This window comes from Theropithecus gelada, chromosome 9 (genome assembly GCF_003255815.1).
Source record: "Theropithecus gelada isolate Dixy chromosome 9, Tgel_1.0, whole genome shotgun sequence".
Lineage (NCBI taxonomy): Eukaryota > Metazoa > Chordata > Mammalia > Primates > Cercopithecidae > Theropithecus > Theropithecus gelada.
The window spans coordinates 36,192,403-36,206,464 of record NC_037677.1 but is presented as its reverse complement, the minus strand read 5'-3'; the positions used below and the strand labels follow the sequence as shown (position 1 = coordinate 36,206,464).

The following is a 14,062-nucleotide window of genomic DNA, read 5'->3' as shown; positions in this document are numbered from 1 at the left end:
ACTTAGTAGGATCATAAGTTGTTTCTTCTTAGTTACATTCATAATGCTCAGGTGAACGTTTCTAATTAAAAACTCTTTCATCAGCAATACCTTGAGTCATACTTATCAATACATTTAAAAAAAATTATCATTAATTGTTAGTCACCATAATACAGATGAGATTATGTAAAAACTATGATCTCTACAAAAGAGGCTTATATTTTATTTTTAAGATACTGTCATGGGGACTATTAATTACCGGTACAAAAAGCTTTGTCAATAATCCCCAAAACAAACTTTTTTTTTTTTTTTTTGAGACAGAGTCTCGCTTAGTCGCCCAGGCTGGAGTGCAGTGGCGCGATCTCGGCTCACTGCAAGCTCCGCCTCCCGGGTTCATGCCATTCTCCTGCCTCAGCCTCCCGAGTAGCTGGGACTACAGGCGCCCGCCACCTCGCCCGGCTAATTTTTTGCATTTTTAGTAGAGACGGGGTTTCACCGTGTTAGCCAGGATGGTCTCAATCTCCTGACCTCGTGATCCGCCCGCCTCGGCCTCCCAAAGTGCTGGGATTACAGGCGTGAGCCACTGCGCCCGGCCCAAACTTTTTTTCCAGTCCATTTCTGTTCCTACTTATAAGCATTTTATAGATTTTCATTCATCTTTTTTCCCATTGTTGTTTTAACCAATCTAATAATCACTTTTGTTTGAAACAAAATTGAACTCCTACTGTTATTTTCATTTCTGAGATTTTGTAAAATTAACCAGTCTTCATATGTTCCTAGAAAATAGGACTTTTCAAATTAATACACTATTGGGACATTATCCCACAAGAGATCGAGTAAGAAAGACTGTATATTTAATATTTACAAAATCGTTTCCAAGGGGTGGTAGACAGTAATAATAGCAAGGATAGCCTTGGCACTATTATGCCTAAAGAAACCATTTTATCACTTCTCATAGTACTCAGATTCAAAAGACTCAGGTTAGGGAATTTTTTTTTTTTTTTTTTTTTTGCTATTGGTAGAGATTTTTTTAAAAAAGAAAAGACCTTCAATTAATAGCTACTTCTGAAAATCACTTTGTATTGTAATATGTGGGTTAACCCACTTTTAACTAAGGAAAATATAGTAAAGAAAAAATGTATTAGGAAGTTAAGAGAGTTGCATTCAAATTTATATTCAATTTTGGTTTCTATGTTTTAGCTTTCATTGGCATTTTATTAACTGGTAGAAATTTACAACAATGTTTCAATGTCAGTCATTCCAGATTAGTTATTCAAGAAGATGTGAGGATGGATGTTTAGTACTAGACCCAGTATGTCAATAAATTAACATCAAAGTCAAGATGAAAAATAAAAACCTATGCCTCTTCACTCATCCCACGTGCATTTATGGAAATCCTGGTCTGTGGGAAGCTCTCAACAATGTGTGCAGGGTAGGGAAGACTTTCCTTCTACCTTCTGAGGGTTCAGTCGAGTCTATGAAATAAACCAATAGCGGGTAAGTTAACAGGAGAAAAGTACACAGGGGCACCGCAGGAAAGAAGAGTGAGATCTAGAAGCATACATACCCTCTTTATAGGGAGAGGGGAAGGAGGATGGAGCAGACAAATTAAGGGAGAGTAAATGGTTTTGGGGAATGATGAATGGGCCCTCAGAAGAACAGGTGACAGCCCGTGACAAAGTCTCTCTGGGTGTGGTGTCACCTCCAGTGTCCTCTCCTGTGATGAGAGTTAATTCTCCCTGGTTCATGACACTTCCAGGGAGGGAGTTCACAACCGAGTTCCCTTTGGAGGATCAGTCTTTGGGCAGATAAGGGAGTTCAGAGAGAGCCCCTCCCTGCATCTGCTGTTCCCCAGGTGCCTACAATTTGAAATAATCTGCATACCAAAGCAGCATTTCTTAAGGAAGCATCTCCTGAGCTCTTTCAAGAGCAACAGGTAATAGAAACATATTTGAGACAAAGCGTGTCCTTAAGAAACTTACAAGAAATTATCAGAATAAGTCATGTAGAAATGTTGACTAGCCAGAATGAATGGAATGTTTTTATAAAAGAGTCCAATCTGATACCACATTCACGTTTGAATAAAAATGGTAAGAATGTATGCCATAATCTTGGAGGAGTGAGATTAGGGTGGCCTTTTTGTTTTCTATACATTTTAAATCATTTCTATTTTAAAATAAATATTATTTTTGTAATCAGGAAAAAAATCAAAATCAAAATCTATGTCCATGAATAAACACTGCAAATAAAAACACTGCAAATAAATAAATGTAAACTATTTGTTGATTTAGGTTGTTGGTGGCTTATGGGATTTCCATCTGTTTTAAAGTGACTGGGTTGTTATTAAAGAATTTTAATAGATTTAATTCAATAACAAAAGTGTATGGAAATTTTAAGTTCTTCAACTGGAATAATCTACTTTATTATATATTGGGAGCAAAGACCTCATTGCCATTTTTATAGAGTAGAGCAGTGAAGGAAATGAAGGTGTGTCCTCTATTTGTAATATACTTTTTCTTTTTTTTTTGAGACCAAGTCTGGCTCTGTTGCCCAGGCTGGAGTGCAGTGGTATGATCTTGGCTTACTGAAACCTCCGCTTCCCAGGTTCAAGTGATTCTCCTGCCTCAGCTTCCCAAGTAGCTGGGACTACAGGTGTGCACCACCACGCCTGGCTAATTTTTTTGTATTCTTAGTAGAGACAGGGTTTCACCATGTTGGCCAGGCTGGTCTTGAACTCCTGACCTGCGGTGATCCACCCGCCTCAGCCTCCCAAAGTGCAGGTATTACAGGTGTGAGCCACCATGCCTGGCCTATAATACGTTTTTTCAAACTCTTGCATGATGTCCAGTCTAGATGGAAAATGGCAGAAGAAACCCACATCGATCCACTTGTCACGATCTACTTCGTTACCATTTATTATTAGGATAACTCTTCTACCGTCATTAAAATGGACTATGGTCATTTATGGCTCCCTAATTTCCAAATGCTTTCATAATATTAATATGCTGCCCTGGGGGAAAAAAAGAAAATTAAAACAATTCCTGGCTGTATTTCAGAAAAGCATCAGTAGCCTTGACCTTCCTGTTTTGAGAAGGGTCCCTTCTTCACTTCAGGAAGTCCTACTTACATCACTGACCATTTTTCAAATTTTGTCACGTTGTTTATAGTGTCACTTCAGGCTGAATCATTCTTTTTCAGAAATGGCACAGTTTGTCATATCTCTGTAGCTTTTCGTATTTAATACAACTCAACTGTCACTTTAAGTGAAAAAATTCTGATGGAGCATGAGAAATTCTCTGTTAATGAAGGCTTATGTCCTTCTGGCCACGAACAAAGGGTGCCTGGTACTTGCTAGTTCCATTTAAATACCGTATTATTTTATAAAGTTAAATGTTTTCAAGCATCCTTCAAACACTATTGAATTCATTTACTCATTTTGCCAGATAACGGGGAACAGATGGGGGCAGAGAAGGCCCCTCTGAGTCAGTCCCACTTCACAACTGAACAATGCAGGAACTGAGCTACGAAGCACAGCACCCCTATCGTTATTCCAGTTTTAAGCAAGGCCTGATTCAGAGTTTCATTTTCATGGAGTTGTGTTTAGATTTGAGACTTGGTTTATGTTCTTTTTGGTAAGAACTAAGTACTTCTATTTCCTAAAGTTATATTCATCCGATTGCTGAATATGGATGTTTTAAAGTTAAGAGAAGTAGGTTTAGGATGTGGCACTGCATATAAAGGCAGAGGCGCTCCCACGTGCCCCTTTTTCTTCCCACGTGCGTGGTCACCATAGTGCAGTGGAATACAGATGCATGCTCAAAGGAGGTAAGAGGGAGAGACCCACGGTGGTCTCTGCATGGAGCTGGCATGACTCCCTGGCACCAAACAAGAGGGAGAAGAGCAGGTCAAGCACATGTGGGGATGCACAGGGTTTGATGTCACAGTAAGGTCACTTAGATTTAAAATGTCTTCAGAAGCAACAACCTGGTAAACAACTCTAAACTTTGGGGAGAACCATTTTACTTTATCTTTTTTTTTCTTTTTTTTTTAAAGCATCATAGCTTTATTCTCATAACTAAAAATTGAAGTTGAAGTCATATTTTGAGGAAGCTCTTAGTTAGAAATTACAAATTACCTGCATTTTAAAAGTCAAGAAAAAACTTATTTTTGGTTCTGCAGCAGATCAAACTGGCTCTTAATTATCTTAACAAATTAACATTACCTTGAATAATGAATTCTAGTGGTATTTGGGGTGGTGAATTACAGAGCTCAACCCCGAAAGCCATGTGAATGGCTAAATTGCCAATGGCAAATGAAATTGGCCACTAGTCAGTTTACTACAGTTTCAGCTGCATCGTTATGGAATGAAGGCAAAGCTCAACAAAGAACCCACAAAATGAAATGATGCAGACCAACCTTTTATTGCACCCACAATATTTTGGTCTAGTCCTTTCCGGTTGTCATTGAGTCCTCTTTTCCTCTTCCCATTGGGTAAGGAGTTAGCCAAAGTCTTGTCATCAAAAAACGCACACACCAGTTTTCTAAACAGAAGGCTTCCTGAGCGAGTGTAGTTTGACAATATAGAGTCCAGCTGAGATTTAGGCATAAACACATCAAAGCCTTCAGCAAGTTGTACTTCTGGCTACCAAAAGAACATAAATATTTCATTAAAAGCAAGATTTGAAGCATTTGACTTTGGGTACATGAGCAACAAAAAAAACATCACTAGCTACTGAAATGTACATCTCCTACAAACGAAAACACGCTTGGCTTTCTTTGTGTGCCAGTATCTGCTATTTATAAAACCAAGGACTAGTTACAACTTACAAAACAAGATGCTCTAATTGCAATATTGAGCCTTGTCAAAAGCAATGGAAAGAAAATAGCCACGAGAAGGCTGGATAACCATAAAATCCTATCAATCTAGAGCTAACAGGGAGTTGAGACTTCTGAATGAAATATCCTCATTTTATAAACAAAGGAACTAAAACCCAAAGAGATCATAAAAAAAATGATTGAGAAATAATTCAAATGTGCTCAGTGCAGTACGGTTATAGATCACTTTCTCATACACTAAATAATTTCTTTCACCTAAGGACACAAATACGAGGATACCCCAGAAGACCCCTGATTCCTTCTACTATGCCAGTGGCTTTTAGCTGCGGAGCTATTTTTTTCCCCCCAGTGAAAACTTTTGTAAACTAATACATAAAATAAGTAAAAATGATGAGCAGGTTTCCCGGGCCGTTTAAATCCACTCCCCATCCCTAATTTTGGGAGGAAAATGTGACACTATGTCCCAGACCACCCTTGGAAAACCAAGATGCTAGCACACTGCTTCCCTGGCAGGGACTTCCTGACTGGGATAAGGAAGCAGAAGACATCCAAGGCGCCTTTCACCTTGGACACTACTGCACACGCTTGGCGCTCAGAACGCCTTCTCCAACAGCATGCCATGAGGTTGACAACTCGCCTTTGAATCTTTCAACCCAGTTCATACCTTTTCCTTTACAAAGCCTTCCAAATGAACTCATCTCCTAACTCCTTGCTGCCCATGGAGGTGGCTACAACTCTGTTCCTGCTGTTCATTTAGCAGACATATGATTCTGTTTCTTACACTGTAGTAGAATTATTTATTAGTTTGCAGCCCTTCCTGATCCCAAAGCTCAGACTTTATAGCTCTAGGATCTGGCATACAGCAGGCACTCAGTAACTTCTTGTGGAATAGACTAAAGTTCATTAGTCATAACCTGCACTACTAAGTCATTTAGTTTATTGTTGGTTATGACATGGTAGCTGTAAAATAATAACTTTAATATGAAGAAATGCAACTGGTAAACTGTTACTAGGAAAAAAGTCTGACGAAAACCTCACTGAATTAAGATGCTATCGAAGCTGATTCTTAGATCTCCTATTTGTCACTTTACAAAACTGGCCCTGCTTTATAGTTTCTAAATCACATCAGAAATGTGAGGATTCGGGATTAATTTCTCTCCTGGATAGTAAGAATGGTTATTTTTGGTTTTGTCCTATCGCTTTTCAACATGCCACCCCACCTATGGTTAAAGTAAACAGGGCTCAGAGCGTGGCTTAAATTCTTTGGATGACACAGGAAGGAGTTTGGGCCTGGTCCCTCCAAAACAGAACTTTTTTTTTTTTTTTTTTTTTGAGACAGAGTCTCGCTCTGTCACCCAGGCTGGAGTGCAGTGGCCGGATCTCAGCTCACTGCAAGCTCCGCCTCCCGGGTTCACGCCATTCTCCTGCCTCAGCCTCCCGAGTAGCTGGGACTACCGTCACCTGCCACCATGTCTGGCTGATTTTTTGTATTTTTAGTAGAGACGGGGTTTCATCGTGTTAGCCAGGATGGTCTCGATCTCCTGACCTTGTGATCCGCCCGTCTCGGCCTCCCAAAGTGCTGGGATTACAGGCTTGAGCCACCGCGCCCGGCCAAAACAGAACTCTAACTGGAATATCCAGAAAATCATCTCACGGCTCTGCTTCACTTTGCCATTCCATGTTTGATCTCTGAATGTGTGGTGAATATCACTATAAGAGCTATGCTGTCAGGCTTTCCCTCGACTTCTGCATTTTGCTGCTTGCTGGTTCCAGGTCTCCAGAGGAGGTGGTCTGAGCTGGAGGCTACGTCCCTAGTTCCCAGAACAGAGGTGGTACATAACAGGCACTCAATAAGTCTTTTTTGAATGATTCAATGTAGACAATATTAGGATTGAGAGAATTTTACCATCATAATCTAAGATGAAGTTTTATTCATAACCAGAGTTTTATTTTGCATATCCCATGCTGCATTTAGAATTTTTGTTCTAAGTGAACTCATCTTGGATTTTTGCTAAGTGCTCCTGTATCATTTGAAAGCCATTTTAAAAAAAAATCCAAGTTTATCTTACAGAAGCAGCTACTCACAGCGATTTGAGGGTCTAGGGTGGCTCAGATGCTCTTAATGGCAAGACAGGAAGGGGAAGGACAGTAGTTACTCATATAATCTCAGTTTGATTCTGATACCATTAAACAGGTACTTAAAACGCTGACCTCTGAGACATTCCCTTTGATTCATCCTGTGAACGTGGACCCCAGTTTGAGAAACACTGACCTGAATGGGCTACCAGGCAGCACTGGCCACTCCCTTCTTCACGCGCTCATACTATTTTCTAAGAACTCTGTTTACAGCACTTTTCATGCAGCATTTGCTTAGCTGGGAGTCTGCATTTTTCATTGGGATGAGGACTCTTGTATCTGGAGTGTCAAGCACCCAGTGAGTGCCCAATAGATATTTGTCAGAATAAACAAAACAGTATGTAAGAATTCATTTAAAATGACTGGTGTTGATTCAGAGATCTTTTATCCCTGTATGAAGAAAGTGGGTTTGAAACTTTGCCACGATGTGCTCAGCACACCCGTGTCTTCTAATCATTCATGTGGTACCTTCAGGAGTTGGGTGACCTGGATAACACTGACCCAGCTGTTTCAATACCTACTCACTGAGCCCCCTCCATGTGTAGGAATCTGAAGGTTCGCTCTGCAGGCGAGACATATGCACAAATACCTATCCTATAAAGTCGAACGTGGTAAAACATGAGAGAGAACAGAGCAAGCGCTGTCTGAGACAGCATCAGGCAGGACTTGGCTGCTAGGGGTGCGGGAGGAAGGGGGCTCTTAGGGCTCAGGAGGGTAAAGGACAGTGTTTTAACAGGACCCTGAAGGTAGGATTCAGGAGCAGGTACAGCCGCTGTTTCTGGTATCTGCCACAACTCCTAACAACTAAGCATCTGGAGGTTTCTGCAGAGCTAAGAGACTTCCAATGCAGACGCTGTCACTGCTTCCCATTCCACTTTCTACTGCCAAATACTGTTATTTTAAACTGTTCTTTCCAGATCAAGGAACATGAACTCACCCCCTTGCAAGCACGTTACAAAGGAGGAAGTAGTCTGACTAGTGGAGGTGGTGGTGGCAGCGGCAGCTGGGGCACAGGTGACTGGGCTCTGTCTTTCCTGTTCTTCTCGGCCTGTCTCCTATTCAGATTTCTGAGCCAGGAGTGAACGAGCACCAATGCTATCTACGTGTGCCAGGTGCCGCAAGGCAACAACGCCTTAAAAGAACAAAAGAGGGCAGCTTTGTTTTCTGAAACACGAAGAAAAGATGACGTTCACTAATCTCACATTTTCACTATGAAATCTTTTTATTTCCTCCATTTGATAAGTATAACCACAGTGGATTACTATCATATAATGATCCACATCTTTGTACATATATTTAAAAACAGGATAAAGCTCTTCTTTAATTGTATCATTGAATCTCTTAGTTTACTGGCTCTGGTTTAAATGAGATCTCTCTGTTTACTGATAGCTATGACAGAAACCAACACTCTTCCAAATGAATATCGTTTTGAAAACTGGACCTCTCTTGACAGAGTCACAATTTGATACTCAAGCCAAAATAGAAAGCGAATATGTTAATTTACAGATTTTAGTGATTACTGAAATACTACGATTTTTAAATGATGACGTCTAAATGAACAGTTCAAAATAACAATCTGAAGTTGGGGCAGGATTTATGACACAGTCATCATTTTAGGAGCTGGGAGTCTGAATTCCCACTATAAATGTGGATTTTCATCTATGTCCTGCCTATTTTAGGTACCTTGACCACTTAGGACAACAACGTATCAAATGCTGACTTTTCTTTCTTCATCTCGCACTGGGTGAAGTTCTGGAGGCAAACACTGCATACACAGTCATCATCACTCTTGAAAATGTCCCAGAGCCAGGCCTGCGGACTTTCACGAATTTGTTTCTTTGAATTTCAGCTGTGGTCTCCCTTTGCTTAGACGTAGCTGGGGTTGAGATCTAGTTTGGCTGGATCTCCTAACTAGGTAAATGAAGATGCTCCCTCCTTACCCCTCTGCCCCGTTACACTCCCAAGTCCCCATGAGCACATCACGGGACTCCCCTGTATAATCGAAAGAATCCAAAGACAGACAGTTTTTAGGAGATCATGCTAGTTAACCACCAAGGGAATATTTCTAACATAGGCTACTTTATCTAAGGTATTAGTAAGGTATTAATAAGTAAATTACAGTAAGACACATAAAAAGCTCCATGTGGTCACTGGTTAAAAGAAGCGCAAAAATAATCATACTGGGCATTAACCCCAGATGTTCAGTGGCAGATTAATAGGGTGCAGATTCTGTGTATTACATAGGGTCACCTTTGCAGGCACGTGCACAGGGCTGTTTGGACGAGGTCATACGCTGGTGGGGATTTGGGGGGCTGGGCTGGCTGGTCAGTCTCAGGCCGGCTCAGGACCAAAAGCTGAAAGAAAACTGTAGACGAAGAGGCAGGATCCTGCTGAACAAGACTAACTGATTTGGGACTGAAAAGCTTGTAACAGGATTCATAAGAGTGCTTAAAGGATGTGAATTTAGTCTATGTCCACACTACCGTATACAATGATCTTTTGTTCTTGTGTTTATTTTGCAGTATATTAGATGTATTTTGAGGAAAATGTGCTTCAGTTTAAGAAAAGAAATTTTACAACACAAACCTCCCCCATAATTGATTTAATTTTGCTCATAAATGTGATATGCTTCTGTCTGATAAAAACTACATGTTCCTGGGATGGGGGGGAGGGATTGCATTGGGAGTTATACCTGATGTAAATGACAAGTTCATGGGTGCTGACGAGTTGATGGGTGCAGCACACCAACATGGCACAAGTATACATATGTAACAAACCTGCACGTTATGCACATGTACCCTAGAACTTAAACTATAATAATAATTAAAAAAAAATTTTTTTCCATCTCCATTTTATTAAAGCTGGAAAATTGGGATTCATGCTTTTGGCATATGATTTATATAAATACAAAAAAATATGTAAAAAAAAACCAAAACACAAACAAACACAAAACTACATGCTCCTGTAACTCAGGTCTGCCCCAGGTGGACATAGCAAAAATCATTGTTACCATTTATTTTCTATTTTTAAATTTTATTTTTATTTTTTAGAGACAGGATCTCAACCTGGTGCCCAAGGTGGGGTACAAGTGGGGGGATCACAGCTCACTGCAGCCTCCAACTCCTGGGTTGAAATGATCCTCTCACCTCAACCTCCTGAGTAGCTTGGGCTACAAGTGTGTGGCCAGTTAATTTAAATAAAAATTTTTTTTGTAGAGACAGAGTCTCGCTACGTTGCCCAGGCTGGTCTTCAATTCCTGGCCTCCAGTGATCCTCCCTCCTCAGTCTCCCAAAGTGCTGAGATTACAGGCATGTGCTACCATGCCCAGCAAATTTTTAAAATGTATGTATTTATGTATTTTGTAGTGAGGGGGGTCTCGCTTTGCTGCCCAGGCTGGTCTCAAACTCTTGGCCTCAGGCAATCCTCCTGCCTTGGCCTCCCAAAGGGATTACAGGCAGGAGCCAATATGCGCAGCCTGTCACTTATCAAATGCTATGCTAAGAACATAGCCCATGAGGAGGGTAGCCACAAGAGCATGTGGGACTGGTCGCTCACCAGCATGGCTGTTCCTGTTGAGCAGCTCAGAACAGAGGTGGCCTGGGGACGTAGCAGGCCTGAGCCGCAGTGTAGATGGGGCGGAAGCACGCGCATGTCCTGCGTCAAGGCTCATAGTGGAAGGTGGCTGCCCTCTTTCCATTAAGCAAAAAATGCTCAGCCAAAAGTCCTATCCAAAAGTAGGTGTAATTTACATGATAGCCTATAGTGAATGTTGAATAGGATAAAAATGACAAGAAGTCATCCAACAGCCAATTCTTTATAGACATTTTTAGTTGACAATATTTTGGTAGAACTAAGCATTTAATTTTAGAAGAGAATACAATTTGGTCCCTTGAAATTTTCTCCATGTACTTGCATAATGAGACATTCCGGTCTTTTAGAGATGCTTTTAGCTTTTTCCTTCTTCGGGTAATAAATTAATGACTCTGAAGACTAGGGCTTGATTTATGCTAAAGATATTTGAGCCAAAATGTACAATATGTAAGAGTCTAACCACTGCAATTTAGCTTCTTCTCTCCTAAGGCCCTGAAATGGCTCCTCCAAGAGGTCCACTCTGAGAGGCTATCCAGGTTCCCAGGTGACCTGACTGCCTGCGCCACAGCTGACGTCCTACGCTATTATAATTACTGTTTGTGAATTTTTCTTCATGTGCCCCTTCAAGGGCAGGGACTGTTTCACATACTTCAGTATTGCCTGGAAAACAGCGATATAATTAACATTTATTTGGTACTTACTATATTCCAGGCCCTAGGCTAACACATATCACACAGATTTTTTTCAAATTTGATTTTCACCCTATGAAATGGCTACTATTATTATCCCCAATTTGCAGATGCAAAAACTACGGCTCAGAGAATTAAAGTAACTTGTTTAAGATTATCCAGCTAATACATGGTGAAGCGAAGATCTGAACTCCTGCAGCCTGCGCTGGAACTTACACTCCAGGCATACACGGCCTCAATTTCAATGTGTCAATGAGTAAATTTAAAAAATCACTTGCTTGGTTTTACTTTACTTGATCCCAGTGGATCACTTTATCTACTGGGCCAAGAAGGTGTTAAGAAAACAGATTTCAAGGCCAGGCACGGTGGCTTACGCCTGTAATCCTAGCACTTTGGGAGGGTGAGGTGGATGGATCACTTGAGGCCAGGAGTTCGAGACCAGCCTGGCCAACCTGGCGAAACCCTGTCTCTACTTAAAACACAAAAATCATCTGGGCATGGTGGCATGCACCCGTAGTCCCAGTTACTCGGGAGGCTGAGGCAGGAGAATTGCCTGAACCCAGGAGGTGGAAGTTGCAGTGAGCCGAGATCACGCCACTGCACTCCAGCCTGGATGACAGAGCAAGACTCCGTCTCCATAAAAAAAAGAAAGAAAGCAGATTTCCAATACAGATATTCTGATGAATATCCACAACTGATCTTCTGAAAACTTTTAAACTGGCATAATCTGGGATTATTGGAGACTATGTATAGTAACTACAACAAATAGAAAACATTTCCTATTATTACAAATTATTTTAAAATATTGTTAAAAACTAGTCTGATTGTTTCACCAAAGCTGAAAAACAAGAAACGAAAAGCAACAACAACAAAACAAACTTAGGCCATGTATATCTGCTCTGAAAAACACAAATCAATATATGCAATCTTGAAAAACAGTGACCATAAGAAATTAACAACTGTCTTCTTTCAATATTGGTAGAGTATTGGGTTGTGAACTCATGAAGAAAGAATTAAATACTGTATTTTCTTTCTTTCTTTTTTTTTTTTGAGATGGAGTCTCGCGCTGTTGCCAGGCTGGAGTGCAGTGGCGTGATCTCGGCTCACTGCAATCTTCAACTCCCGGGTTCATGCGATTCTCCTGCCTCAGCCTCCCCAGTAGCTGGGATTACAGGCACGCACCACTGTGCCCAGCTAATTTTTAAATTTTTAGTTGAGACAGGGTTTCACCGTGTTGGCCAGTATGGTCTCAATCTCCTGACCTCCTGATCCGCTCGCCTTGGCCCCACAAAGTGCTGGGATTACAGGCATGAGCCACCAAGCCTGGCCTAAATACTGTATTTAAATCTGAAATTTAGTTTTGGGTTTCTGCTTCTGCTTCTGTGTAACTGAGGTTCGAATTTTATTTAATGTGCTGCTTTTAAAAGGGTCAAATAATCCTGCCCAAAAGAGAAGTATTTCAGGCTATTCCCTTTCTAAGAACACTATTTGTTCACATGTATTTTGTTCACTGATAGACAAAGTTTTATTTTAAAATATTTATTCCCATAAAGATACTGAGGTAAGAATGCTAAGGTTAAAAAAAGAACTAATATTTATTGAGTGCTTAAAACGAGCCAGGCCTTGTTCTAAGTGCTCCACGGGGATGACTTCATCTAATTCCTCCAATGGGCCAGTTCCAGGAGGGAAGCACTTGCTATCCCCATTCTACAGAGAGAAATGGAGTGGGGAGGGGTCAGGTTCGCTTGCTCAGGGTCACATAGCTGAGACCTCAGAGCCTGCTCCCTGACCCGTGAAGTTCTCCTCAAGAAACTTCCAAGTAAACAGAATCAACAGCCACAGCTGAAGCTTGCAGTTCTTTCATATGATAATTATCCCCTCAACAGTGACTTAGTCTTCGTCACGCACAGGCATCGGGCTAGAATGGGCACCCACAAGTCCTCTGCACAGCGGACAACGGCAGATGACAGACCTGGGTTGGGGGACACACTCCACTTTTCTTGGCTGTGTGAACTTGTGCAAGCTGCCCATAGAAAGCGGATAAGAAGAATACCTAAAAGATGGCGCATGATGAATACTATTACTATTACTATTATTCTTAATCATAGTTTCTGCTCTTGAGAAGCTGGGGTGGAAGGACGTATTGACATGTCAATAATTAACAAACAATATAGGAAGTTCTATCCAGGAGGATCGTTCAGATCACAGTAGAGGCCTGAAGGGGAGTGGGTGGGTACAGAGAGGAGGAACAGGAAAAAACAAATAAACTGCAGTGAAACTGAGGAGGGGGCTCTCCTTAAAGCTAAGTCCTAGACATAATGTTTCCTAGGTTTATTTTGTATACTGTGCTTAACGCAAATGTAGATGCTTCCTCCTTCGCAGATTAAACAAATAACATTTATTGAGTACCTTTTATGTGCCAGGCATTGCTACAGGATTTTCCCCTATACTATATCTCATTTGATGCTCACAACACTGCCGTTTTGAGATTTCGGTTGGTTCTGATTAGAACTTAGTGTTTTTCTGCATCTGAGTAGGGACTATTGTTATCAGTTTGAAGACAGTGGCTGACCTGCCATGATTGACAGCCCCTTGTGGGCCCTTATATTTGTGTTTGTGCCATGGGTATACACATTGGCATTTGGGTGACACTACGAGTCACAATGCAAAAAGGGAACTCTATACACTGCACGTTCTTTATCTTTACAAAAGCGATAAAGCATGGGTTTCCAGTGTCACTTTTCGGCGATTCTAGTGCTAATCTTTCTCCTGTGCTCGAGGTGTCTAGTGAATGTGTTGAGGATATGAAATTCACTTTTCCTTCCTATCCA

General features: G+C 41.0%; 1 protein-coding gene across 1 annotated transcript in view; it reads right to left on the bottom strand.

Annotated features, from left to right (window-relative positions):
- BEND7 (BEN domain containing 7) overlaps positions 1 to 14,062 on the bottom strand; it is a 79,129-nt gene that overhangs the window by 26,298 nt on the left and 38,769 nt on the right. The window contains exon 6 of the mRNA XM_025396772.1: positions 4,396 to 4,621. Within this exon, the coding sequence (XP_025252557.1) occupies positions 4,396 to 4,621 (226 nt within the window). The remainder of the gene's footprint in view (positions 1 to 4,395; positions 4,622 to 14,062) is intronic.